At 39.4% G+C, this 13,496-nt stretch overlaps 1 protein-coding gene across 1 annotated transcript in view; it reads left to right on the forward strand.

The window, feature by feature from the left end:
• The window catches only part of SEC31A (SEC31 homolog A, COPII component), a 79,121-nt gene that overhangs the window by 13,047 nt on the left and 52,578 nt on the right, over positions 1-13,496 (forward strand). Inside the window, 6 exon segments of the mRNA XM_017854740.1 lie at positions 543-666; positions 2,461-2,659; positions 5,539-5,634; positions 6,587-6,727; positions 9,335-9,477; positions 10,950-11,049. Coding sequence (XP_017710229.1) covers positions 543-666; positions 2,461-2,659; positions 5,539-5,634; positions 6,587-6,727; positions 9,335-9,477; positions 10,950-11,049 — 803 coding nt within the window.

The raw sequence follows: 13,496 nt of genomic DNA on the forward strand, positions 1-13,496 counted from the left end.
TTTTTTTTGAGATGAAGTCTTGCTCTTTCACCCAGGCTGGAGTGCAATGGCATGATCTCTGCTCACTGCAACCTTCACCTCCCTGGGTCATGCCATTCTCCTGCCTCAGCCTCCCGAGTAACTGAGACTACAGGCGTCCGCCACCACACCTGGCTAACTTTTTAGTACAGGTGGGGTTTCACCGTGTTAGCCAGGATGGTCTTGATCTCCTGACCTCGTGATCCGCCCGCCTCGGCCTCCCAAAGTGCTGGGATTACAGGCGTGAGCCACCGCGGCCATCCGCAATCATGGGACCATTTTTACAGAGATTTTTAAATATCTACAGGCTTAAAAAATTATTTACACTACCCACTCTTACGAACATCCTCTCCTAGCCCTGTGCCAGAATCTCATTGCTATAGTGATTTAAGCGTCTGCTCAGTGGTGTATGTGCAGCATTTATGAGCAAGAGAATTGAAAAACATGCTTTTAACTTCGGTTTTGTAAGGTTTCTCTGAGTCTTATTTTTGTGTGTATAGTTACCATAAATATATTTTCTATAGGAACATCTGCTCAGCAATTGGATGCAACATTTAGTACCAATGCTTCCCTTGAGATATTTGAATTAGACCTTTCGGATCCATCCTTGGACATGAAATCTTGTGCCACATTCTCCTCTTCTCACAGGTATGAGGTTCAGCTTTAAATTCATGTGATTATTTAATTATATATTGTTCTTGATTCCTAATGTGAGTGTATTTTTATGGAAGTAAAAGTGTTTATATGTCCTATTGACTTTTTTTTCCTTTGCTTTTTTGAGACAGAATCTCACTTTGTAGCTCAGGCTGGAGTGCAGTGGCATAATCTCGGCTCACTGCACCCTCCACCTTCCGGGCTCAAGCAATTCTTGTGCCTTAGCCTCCCAAAGACCTGGGATTACAGGTGCGCACAACCCCGCCCAGCTAATCTTGTATCTTTATTAGTGACAGGGTTTTGCCATGCTGGCTGGGCTAGTCTTGAACTCCTGACCTCAAGCAATCCACCCATCTCAGCCTCCCAAAGTGCTGGGATTATAGGCATGAGGAACCACGCCAGGCCAGTATGTTCCGTTGACTTTTTTATTGCTGTTATATGCAAGGTGGGAAGGAGAGGCTGTAGTTTCTAGCATTTTTTTCTGGGTTTTGTGTGTGTATGTGTGTGGGTTTTTTTTTTTTTTCCTTTTGGGGGATGGAGTTTCACTCTTGTTGCCCAGGCTGGAGTGCAGTGGTGCAATCTTGGCTCACTGCAACCTCTGCCTCCTGGGTTCTAGCGATTCTCCTGCCTCAGCCTCTTGAGTAGCTGAGATTACAGGCATGTGCCACCACACCCGGCTAATTTTGTATAGAGTTCGTTTTTCTTTCTCCTTTATTGTGCCTGTTTGCAAAAAGGTAGATGTACTAGGAAAGAAGTAGTCATAAAGTATTAGTAGTGATTATCTCTGAATGGTAGCTTATTTTTATTTTCTTCTGTTACAATATTTAGAAATATATTTCACAGTTTTGTTGACATGATTTCTAATACACTAGATAACTAGGTATTTGGATCATACTTTCAAGTACTTATGCCCTATTGTAATGCAGAGAAAGGATGCCTTCATTTGAGTAATAAAATAATCTTTATTGCCTCAGTATCTTGGCAGGGTTTAAAGAGATTGCTCTTTAGCTGACAGAATACAGCTCAAATCATGCAGTTTCACGGAACTGCTCATATTCTTCAGAGCTGTCACAGTGGGATGGGAACCCCAGATACCTTTTGTCTAGTAGTTTTTCTGCTTACTACCATTTGTATCATCGTATACGTTTCTGCCTTCATATTTCATCTCCATTCTGGATCATATATTTTATTCTCCAATAGTAGGGGTACTTGTCATAATATAATCTTGATGTCATTTTTCTACTGTTAGAATACATTCTTTTTCTTAGAAAATTTCACATGACTCCTTTAACACCTTTACTATTTAACAGACCACTTGTTAGTGACTCTTGTTTTTTTTTTTCAGACAAAGGTCAAAGCATGAGACGCTTCTATAGTCAAATGAACAGTGTTTTTACTTTTCAAGGGAAGTGATTGATTAGCTCTATTTTACAATGAACCAGAGGCAATTTAAGAAGATTAAAACTTAGGGTCTCACTGTTTCTAAATGGTAAAATCATTCTTAAGCTCATATTTTTTGACACACAACTCAAGTATATTTTGTTACACTACCTTATATAAGAGTTTTTACTCTTTAAGGATTACAAAATCAAATATGCAAATATAAGTATAAATAAAAAATGAAATACTATTACACCAAAGTCATACATAGTTATTACCAGGAGTGGTGGGGAAGTAATATATTTGGACTGTTTATGAAAACATTAAAAATTAAATGTATAATTTCCATTTTTTGTCTACATTTATTTGACTTTAAGAATGGGTTATTTTATTCATTTTCTCCTGTAGATACCACAAGTTGATTTGGGGGCCTTATAAAATGGATTCCAAAGGAGATGTCTCTGGAGTTCTGATTGCAGGTGGTGAAAATGGAAATATTATTCTCTATGATCCTTCTAAAATTATAGCTGGAGACAAGGAAGTTGTGATTGCCCAGAATGACAAGCATACTGGCCCAGTGAGAGCCTTGGATGTGAACATTTTCCAGGTAAGTCTTTGACATTCATTCATAATTCTTAGACTGTGTGCTGCTCTTTTGATATCGGTATGTGAATCTATGCCTCAGTTTTGGAACTGAAAGTTGAAAAACTGTGTGGCTATACAGGTTGACAAGTGTTTGTTTAAAGAATGGTGGGTTCAGAATTGAGATCAGGGTTAAAAATACTACCTCCATGAAAAGGATCAGACTGATAGGTTTTTTTTTTTTTTTTGAGATGGAGTCTCGCTCTGTCACCAGGCTGGAGCGCAGTGACGTGATTTCGGCTCACTGCAGCCTCTGCCCCCTGGGTTCAAGTGATTCTCCTGCCTCAGCCTCCTGAGTAGCTGGGACTACAGGTGCGTGCCACCACGCCCAGCTAATTTTTGTACTTTTAGTAGAGACAGGGTTTCACCATGTTGGCCAGAATGGTCTCTTGACCTTGTGATCCACCTGCTTTGGCCTCCCAAAGTGCTGGGATTACAGACGTGGGCCACCGTGCCCGGCTGGCTGATAGGTTTAATTAAGTCTGAAGATATCATGCCATTCGAATAGACATTTTATAAACATTAGGAGCCCCATAGGTTGGAAACCTTGCCTTTTAAAAGTTCATGCTAGTTCAGCATTAGGCTGGTGCTGTGATGTCCAGGTTAATTCACTGTTTTATTAATTGAGAAATTTTGTGTTTATGACAGAGATTAATACTCTATCAAATAATTAGAAATTAAATGTAATGGCCGGGCATGGTGGCTTACGCCTGTGTAATCCCAGCACTTTGAGAGGCCAAGGCAGGCAGATCACGAGGTCAGGAGTTCGAGATCAGCCTGGTCAACGTGGTGAAACCCCGTCTCTACTAAAAATACAAAAATTAGCTGGGCATGGTGGCAGGCACCTGTAATCCCAGCTACTCTGGAGGCTGAGGCAGGAGAATTGCTTGAACCAGGGAGGCAGAGATTGCAGTGAGTTGAGATCGTGCCGTTACACTCCAGCGTGGGTGACAAGAGCAAAACTGAAAAAAAGAAAAATTAAATATAATGCAGATTTAACAAATAGTCAATTAAGATTCTTTGTACTGTTGCCTTCATAAACGTTACTGGGTGTTAATTATATAAATCCACAGCTGAATAAAGATCTTAGCCTGCACAGGATGGTGAAACCCTGTCACTGCAGAAAATGCAAACAATTAGCAGAACATGTGGCATACGCCTATAGTCTTAGCTACTCGTGCGGATGGCTTTAGCCCAGGAGGTCTATGCTGCAGTGAGGTATGATCGCACCACTGGCAGCTCCAGCCTGGGTGACACACAGAGATCCACTGTCTGGGGGGGGGGGGGGGGGAAGACCTTGAGTTATATAGGATATAGATTATAACAACCAAAATGAGTATTAAGAAAATTTTAAATAGTTCCTTTTCTTACATTATAAATAGATCCTTAGGGTATAGCAATACAGAAACCCAACTTGTTTATTTCTTTTTTGTTGTTGTTTTATGTTTTTTGAAACAGGGTCTTGCTCCCTCCCAGGCTGGACTGCAGTGGCTCATGGCTTACTGCAGTCTTGACCTCCTGGATTCAAGCAAGTCTCCTGTCTCAGCCACCCAAGTAACTGGGACTACAAGCATGAGCCATAACACCAGGCTAATTTTTGTAGAGACAGTGTTTTTCTGTGTTGGTCAAGCTGGTCCTGAACTCCTGGGCTCAAGTGGTCTGTCTGCCTTGGCCTCCCAAAGTGCTGTGACTACAGGCCTGAGCCACTGTGCCCGGCCTTCATTTCTATAGTTTGTGGTATCTGCTCTTTAGCTAACTCTTTTGTTAATTGTATGAAACAGCTGATGATTTTTAATAAAGTATTTTGTGTTATAGGTAGCTACTACCATAGAATTTCTCTCTTTTTTTAGTTATATGCCAGCTGATAAGAGAATAATTTGTAAAAGTAAATAGTAGTGGATGAAGGTCAGTATATGAAGCCCATTGTCTTCCTGTACTTTGTATTACAATTTCAGGTTCTTTTTGACCCTTAAGGTTTGTACCAGAGAAAACCTAGAAATATTGCCACCTGGAACAAGATTGAGTGTATATGAACTAGAAATATGAGAAGAATTATGACAAGAGATTTTACTAGGGCTATATTGATTCAGCTCTGGAAGCTGACTTTGAAGTATACTGAGAAAGATACCACAGTTTTAGGATTCAGCTTTTTATGAAAGCAATAATTGATTACCTTTTTAATCTTGTAAATTAAATCTCCTTCCAGAGATGCAAAGATATAAACAGTAATCCTCACATGGTTGCAAGACTGATTAAGAATTTATCCGGCCAGGCTTGGTGGCTTACACCTGTAATCCCAGCACTTTGGGAGGCCAAGGCAGGCAGATCACCTGGTCAGGAGTTCGAGACCAGCCTGACCAACATGAGAAACCCCGTCTTTACTAAAAATACAGAATTAACTGGGAGTAGTGGCGCATGCCTGTAATCCTAGCTACTCGGGAAGTTGAGGCAGGAGAATCGCTTGAACCCGGCAGGCGGAGGTTGCAATGAGCTGAGATTGCGCCATTGCACTGCAGCCTGGGCAGCAAGAGCAGAACTCCATCTCAAAAAAAAAAAAAAAAAAAAAAGAATTTATCCATATAATTTTTAAAATAATATCTTGCATTAAAATTAGTTTGTTCTCAGTAGACATCTTTTGTCTTTGTTAAGTAGAATTTTATGTTTTCTAGAAAACTTTAAATTTTGAAGGAATTATGCATAATTTAGAAATTCATGCGTATGTTTTCACTTTTAAATTAAATAGAAAATTGTGTATGCTACATCTAGTATCTAACTCTGAACTGAGTTATTCTGAATTTTCTTAATTATGCATAAATGCTATTTAGTTATGTTTTCTTCTTACAGACTAATCTGGTAGCTTCTGGTGCTAATGAATCTGAAATCTACATATGGGATCTAAATAATTTTGCAACCCCAATGACTCCAGGAGCCAAAACACAGGTATTTTTATACTGATTTTGATCGTTGTAATAAGAAAAGCCAAAAGTAGTTCTTCTAAGCCCACTTATTTCACTTTTAAGGCTTCTCACACAAAACATATATGTTTAAAATCATTGTTTAGATGTTACTGATTTTTCTTCAGTAAAGTGTTAATAAATACGTTTTCTCAAAATATGAGTAAGTCCTTCAAGAGTATATATTTATTATCTCCCACCTGGTAGACACTGGTCATGGTACTAGGCATACAGTAGTAAACAAAATGAACAAAGATCCTTAATGATTGTCGTAGATATAGTATAATTATTTTTGTTCTTTGTGTGATAGCTGCTCTGTGTTTTAGCAACAACCAACCTTCTTAAAACACGCTTAGGCAAGACCATGGAAGGCAAGGTTTAAAATAAATACCTCAAGCCCTTTGCCTGTGTATTTCTAGTAAGTTTGGTAAGAACAATCTTCTGTTCTTCTTTATGTTGTATAGGCTATCCAATTGAGTAGCCATTGTAACTGGCTCTAACATTTTGGCAATGTGAGAGGTAGCGTAATGATAGCATATGTACTAGCATTTATAAAGGTATTTTGCTAATGGTCTAGGCTGTAATTTTGCCCTGCCTAGTTTTCTGTCATAGTCACCAACATCTACTTTGTGGTCCATGATCTACCTTGCAGCAGTTGCAAAGTAAACAGTACTTGGTTTATAGCAGGAATTCAATAAAATTCTTATTGAATGAGATATTATTAAACAAGATAATACACTTGAAATGGCATGTACCTGCACTTTAAATCGTATAATTGTACGTGTTGAGAATGTAGAGATGTAGAACTATAAAGCAAATTTTGGGTTAAATGGATCAGATTTTTAAGTAATATACTTTTCAAAATGAAGGATCCAATTTTGCAGTTAAATTTGATTATAATAGAGAAACAGTTTTTATTAACTGTTTATTCCTTGTAGCCGCCAGAAGATATCAGCTGCATTGCATGGAACAGACAAGTTCAGCATATTTTAGCATCAGCCAGTCCCAGTGGCCGGGCCACTGTATGGGATCTTAGAAAAAATGAACCAATCATCAAAGTCAGTGACCATAGTAACAGAGTAAGTGTGTGATTGACTTGTGATGAACATGTTGTATTTCTGCTGTAGGTATTCCTGTGTTGTTTGTCAGAGTTGACAGCAAATCAAATTTCTGTGAAGTCAAATCCTGTTTTTTCGTTAATCAGTCATGTTAGAATGGATGTTTGTTTTTTTTCCTCTAAGGGAAAATCATAAAATTTTTATGATTTTATGGAAATTGGAAAATCATATCCAATAAATATGTTGGATATTATTAATGATGAAGAGAGATTGGTTAATCAAGGAACTTATTCCATGGTATACTGGTTGTTTTACTTTGCTAGCTGTTTTAAAACATTGCAGCAACCTTTTTTTTTTTTTTTCTTGAGACGGAGTCTCTCCCTGTCGCCCAGGCTGGAGTGCAGTGGTGCAATCTCAGCTCACTGCCTCCCGTGTTCAAGCAATTCACCTGCCCCAGCCTCCCCAAGTAGCTGGGATTACAGGCACGTGCAATCACGCCCGGCTAATTTTTGTATTTTTAGTAGAGACGGGGTTTCACCATGTTGATCTGGCTGGTCTCGAACTCCTGACCTCATGATCTGCCTGCCTCGGCCTCCCAAAGTGGTGGGATTACAGGCCTGAGCCTCTGTGCCTGGCCATTGCAGCAACTTTTTAATTCATCTTTAGCTTTTCTTAGAATGTAAACATTTTTCCTGCTGGGAACTTCATCACTGTGAACTTGTAATATTTGACTTCTTGGCCTCATCTCTTCCTCTGATTGGGTACTGCTAAAATGAGCTAATATATTTCCAGCACTTCCCATAGAGCACATTAAATTCTGAACCTTATAGGTATCTTAATTTTTTTATGTCATTAGGTGCTATAAAATAATTTAGATATAATTTGGAGCCTTTTTTTTGTTTATGAGTACATTGCATGGTTTGACATTTTCTAAAATAAGTTTGCAAAAGTCAGAGTATATGTATGTAATTTAAAACAACAATAACAACAAAAAACTATTTGGGAGAACATTTCTTCAGAGTATTGTTTTCAAATGAATCGAGAGTTTTAAAACAGAAGTGTCAATGGAATAAACCATACCAGAAGCATTTTAGTCATTTTGTGGAACATTTAATAGAATCTGAACTTGCAGATAGTTCCTAATAATGTTAGTTTATTCCATATGAAAATTTAAATGGTAGTTTTTGCTTAAGATATTTTGCCTTGAGTTTTCTGATAAAATAGAGGAAAAGCGTGGGGTTTTTTTGTGTCTTATGTGTGTCTTAATCTTTTTTCTTTTTTCTTAAGGGTTTTGTTTTTTTGTTTTTTTTTTTTTGTTTTTTGTTTTGAGATGGAGTCTCACTCTGTCTCCCAGTCTGGAGTGCAGTGGCGCAATCTTGGCACTGCAACCTCCGCCTCCTGGGTTCAGGCAATTCTCCTGCCTCAGCCTCCCAAGTAGCTGGGATTATAGGAGTCCGCCACCATACCTGGCAAATTTTTGTATTTTTAGTAGAGATGGTGTTTCACCATGTTGGCCAGACTGGTCTCAAACTCCTGACCTGGTGATCCGCCTGCCTCAGCCTCCCAAAGTGCTAGGATTACAGGCGTGAGCCACCATGCCCAGCCTGTATGTGTTAATCTTTTATCTTTTTTTTTTTTTCCATTTTTCTGAAAGTATTTTAAATGTGTATAAAATGTTTTCTCTACTGGCCGGGCGCAGTGGCTTAATCCTAGCACTTTGGGAGGCCGAGGTGGGCGAATTGCCTGAGCTCAGGAGTTCAAGACCAGCCTGGGCAACAGGGTTAAACCCCTTCTCTACTAAAATACAAAAAATTAGCCAGGCATGGTGGTATGTGCCTGTACTCCAGCTACTGGGGAAGCTGAAGCGGGAGAATCGCTTGAACGTTGGAGGTGGAGGTGGCAGTGAGCTGAGATCGTGCCACACTGCACTCCAGCCTGGGTGACAGAGCGAGACTCCATCTCAAAAAAATAAATAAATAAAATGAAATGTTTTCTTTATATTTATAGTTTTGATAGTAAAACTCATTTTTGGTATACAGTTATTCTGACTCAGAATGGTTTTGTGTGTATCAAATAGCTGCATGAATTGAGAAAATACTCAAATATCTTACTTTTAAGATTACTGTTTAAGACTCTTTAATAAAATTTGGTAGTTAAAAAAAATAAAATAAAATAAAATGTGGTAGTTTTACATTTTGTTTTGTATTGTTTTTTAAAATAAACTAAGGCCAGGCACGGTGGCTCATGCCTCTAATCCCAGCACTTTGGGAGGCCGAGGTAGGTGGATCATTTGAGGTCAGGAGTTCGAGACCAGCCTGGCCAACATGGTAAAACCTCATAACCACTAAAAATACAAAAATTTGCTGGCATGGTGACTTGCACCTGTAATCCCAGCTACTCGGGAGACTGAGGCAGGAGGATCACTTGAACCTGGGTGAGGTGGGGTTTGCAGTGAGCTGAGATGGCGCTACTGCACTCCAGCCTGCCTGGCAATAAATAAATCATAAATAAAATAAGCCAAAGCTGATTTTTTTTACTATTTGTTTCAATAAAGGCATGTTTCTTGTTTTAGTTTGGTTTTTCATAAAGTAATATGATTCATAAAATGTGAACCTTAACTATCTGCAGATGCATTGTTCTGGGTTGGCATGGCATCCTGATATTGCTACTCAGATGGTCCTTGCCTCCGAGGATGACCGGTTACCAGTGATCCAGATGTGGGATCTTCGATTTGCTTCCTCTCCACTTCGTGTCCTGGAAAACCATGCCAGGTATCATGCTGCTATTCCAAAGAACTTGATTTGTTTATTTTCTGAACATGTTGGTGATGTTTTTGTGACCAGAAATACACCATAGGACATAGGAACTTTTTTTTTTTTTAGACAGAGTTTTGCTGTGTCACTAAGGCTGGAGTGCAGTGGCAAGATCTCGGTTCACTGCAACCTCTGCCTCCCAAATTCAAGTGATTCTCCTGCCTGAGCCTCCTGAGTAGCTGGGATTACATGCATGCACCACTACGCTCAGCTGATTTTTATAGTTTTAGTAGATATGGGGTTTCACCATGTTGGCCAGGCTGGTCTCGAACTTCTGACCTCAAGTGATCCGCCCACCTTTGCCTCCCAAAGTGGTGGGATTACAGGCATGAGCCACTGTGCCTGGCTACCATAGGTACTTAATGTTTATATCAGTTTTGAGTCAATGCTAAAATTGGTTTTGTTATCCATTGTTTTGCCTAAAGTCACAGTTTCTGAATTAAGTAAGGACTTAGTGCAGTTAGATTTCATGCCCTTCCATAGGTAAAACATTTCACCGTACCTAAGTTACGTGTGTGTGTGTGTGTGTGTGTATGCATGTATAATCCCAATATAATTTTTATACAATTGGGATAATTTGTGCATATAGTTAGATAATTTTTTCGTTAATCATGAATACTATATAATGAGGTAAGAAGTTGATTTCCAGAAAATGATAAGTATACCTTTTAGATGGGGTCTTGCTGATTTGCCCAGGATAGAGCCACCATAGCTCACTGAAGCCATGAGCCTCTGGGCTCAAGTAATCCTCCTGCCTCAGCTTCATGAGTATGCCTGGAACTACAGGCACACGCCACCATAACTGACTAATTTTCAAATTTTTTGGTAGAGACAGAGTGTCGTTATATTGCCCAGGTTGGTCTTGAACTCCTGGCCTCAAACAATCCTCCTGCCTTGGCCTCCCAAAGTGTACAGAATAATTTTTATCTACATATTTTCTCATTGAAAGGTGGTCTGTAATTTATTGTGAAATAGTCTGTTGGGCATTTGTTTTCACTTTTTCGCTGTCATACACTGTACTATATTGAACATCTATGTCTTTGTAATGATCAGATAGCATATACGTTACTAAGTTGCCTCTGAAAATATTGCATTTATTTTATTTTTATTTCTTTTTTGGTTTGTTTTTCTTTTTTAATTTTATCTTATTTTTGAGATGGAGTCTCACTCACTCTGTTGCCCAGGCTGAAGTGCAGTGGCACGATCTCAGCTCACTGCAACCTCCACCTCCCAGGTTCAAGTGATTCTCCTGCCTCAGTCTCCTGAGTAGCTGGGATTACAGGTGTGAGCCAACGCGTCCGGTGTTGAAGCTCTTGCATTTAATTGTATTTCTGTTAACAATGTGTGAATCTCCAAAGCCTAGGCAGAAATAATTGAGATTTGGTTTTCTTAAGATTAAAAATTTCCTTATTCCTTTATGTTTTTTATAGGGGGATTTTGGCAATTGCTTGGAGCATGGCGGATCCTGAATTGTTACTGAGCTGTGGAAAAGATGCTAAGATTCTCTGCTCCAATCCAAACACAGGAGAGGTATGGGGAGGAAATGTTTCTCAACCTTGTACCCCTTGTAGTATGTTACTTCTGGCTACATAAGAAATTTTCTATGTGGATTCTTTAATGGATTACTATGTGAAAAGTATGTGGAGGTGTGTGTGCAGTGTTTATTTGGCTGCAATTTTATCAGGAACATAATCTAAGCTCAGCTTTTAACCAGAAAATCAGTAATTGAAATAGTATATTTTAAACTAGTAATCATCCCCTCCTCATTTCCAATAATGTATTTATTACCTAGACTCAGAAATACTTTTATTTATTTCACATGTGGTTTATGGGAATCAGTATCTTCGATGTAGGATTGTTCAAGGTTTGCATCTTTTGTCTGCTTTACCATTCCTGAGGATCCTGTTTCACTTCTGGAAATTGGTAGATATAGTTTTCCAGTCTCTCTTCTGAATGGTAAAGCAAGAATATAAATTATAGCTTTTATATTTTTACCTTTTTTATGTGAAGGTAGATTATTGCTAGTGCTTATGTAGTTTGATAGAATGCTAATAAAAATAGTGTCTTCGATAAGTTTTCATCTATATTGTTAAAATTAAAACAAGCCCTTTAGTTATTTGGTTTCTGGTTTAAGAGTCGTGGATATAACAATATAAAATATAGAATCATTAACATTAGGGGAGACGATAAAAAAATTAATAAATTTTACTGCATATCATTTGTAGGATGAATAACAAAAATCTTAATTTTACACTGTGCCTTGCCAAGTAAATTCAAAATTCATGGAACTTACTATTCTGTCATCATTTTCTCTGTTACATAATTTAATTAGATGAATTTTTGCCTGTGATTAGTTGTGTGTGCTTGGACTTTGAAGGAAGAGACTTTTAGTACATGCTACACCTAAAAAATTGGATTTTGTTCAAATACAAGTAAGGAATAGATAAATGATCTAAGTTTTATCAAACCGCATATCTTATGAAACAAAATGAATACCAAAGACATGAGCAGTCTGAATACCTTTTCAATTAATTCTATTTTTAAATAAAATGAAACATTTTAAATGTCACATGGGCCAGGTGTGGTGGCTCACGCCTGTAATCTCAGCACTTTGGGAGGCCAAGGCTGGCTGGCAAAACCCCATCTCTATAACAAATACAAAAATTAGCTGGCTGTGGTGGCTTGTTCTGTAGTCCCAGCCACTCGGGAGGCTGAGGTGGGAGGATCGCTTGAGCCCAGGAGGTCAAGACTCCAGTGAGCTGTGATTGCGCCACTGCACTCCAGCCTAGTCATCAGTGTGAGACCCTGTCTCAAAAATAAAAGAAAGAAAAAGGAAAAAAAAAAGTCACATGAAGCCAGAGTTAAGTTCATTTGACTGATCGTAAAGTCCTAAGGTGTTGCTTCTATGAATAGCGGTTAACCACCATACTAACTTTGAGTTCACAACAAGCATTATATTGTAAAGCTTTCGTATAAGCCATTTTCTATTTTTTTTTATTACTATTACTATTTTTTTGTCAGGATCTTGCTCTGTCTCCCAATGCAGTGGCACCATGACAGCTCACTGAAACCTTGACCTCCCAGGCTCAGTCAGATAGCAGGGACTACAGGGACTCAGCCTCCCAGATAGCAGGGACTACAGGCATGTACCACCATGCCTGGCCAAGTTTTTGTATTTTTTTGTAGAGATGGGGTTTCGCCATGTTCCCCGTGCTGGTCTTGAACTCCTGGGCTCAAGCAGTCTGCCCACCTCAGCCTCCCAAAGTGCTAGGATTATAGGCGTGAACCACCACGACCAGCCTCATATAGGTCATTTTCTATAGTTCTTTCTCTGTCATTTTCTTTCTAAGGGAAGCTGATAATGCCGAGTTCTGTTAGGATTCTGCAGTGATAGGAAGGGTGTGTACAGTACATGTTTCTCTCGTGATTAAAAGTCAAATTTCTTGGTGAATTCTTCCTTCTCAAGATTGATTTTAAAATTTGATTCTCAAGTAACCTAAATATGGTGGTTGTTTGGGTCTTACCAGACAAAAACAATTGGACAGGACATCACTTATCTTTTAGAGTTTAAGAAGTTGGCCCTAGGCCAGGTGCAGTGGCTCACGCCTGTAATCCCAGCAGTTTGGGAGACCAAGGCGGGCGGATCACTTGAGGTCAGCAGTTCAAGGCAAGCCTGGCCAATGTGGTGAAACCCTGTGTCTGTTAAAAATACAAAAGTTGGGCTGGGCGCGGTGGCTCAAGCCTGTAATCCCAGTACTTTGGGAGGCCGAGGCGGGTGGATCACGAGGTCAGGAGATCAAGACCATTCTGGCTAACACGGTGAAACCCCGTCTCTACTAAAATACAAAAAACTAGCCGGGCGTGGTGGTGGGCGCCTGTAGTCCCAGCTACTCGGAGGCTGAGGCAGGAGAATGGCGTGAACCCGGGAGGCGGAGCTTGCAGTGAGCTGAGATCTGGCCACTGCACTCCAACCTGGG

Source organism: Rhinopithecus bieti, unplaced genomic scaffold, assembly GCF_001698545.2.
Source record: "Rhinopithecus bieti isolate Rb0 unplaced genomic scaffold, ASM169854v2 scaffold_38123, whole genome shotgun sequence".
NCBI lineage: Eukaryota > Metazoa > Chordata > Mammalia > Primates > Cercopithecidae > Rhinopithecus > Rhinopithecus bieti.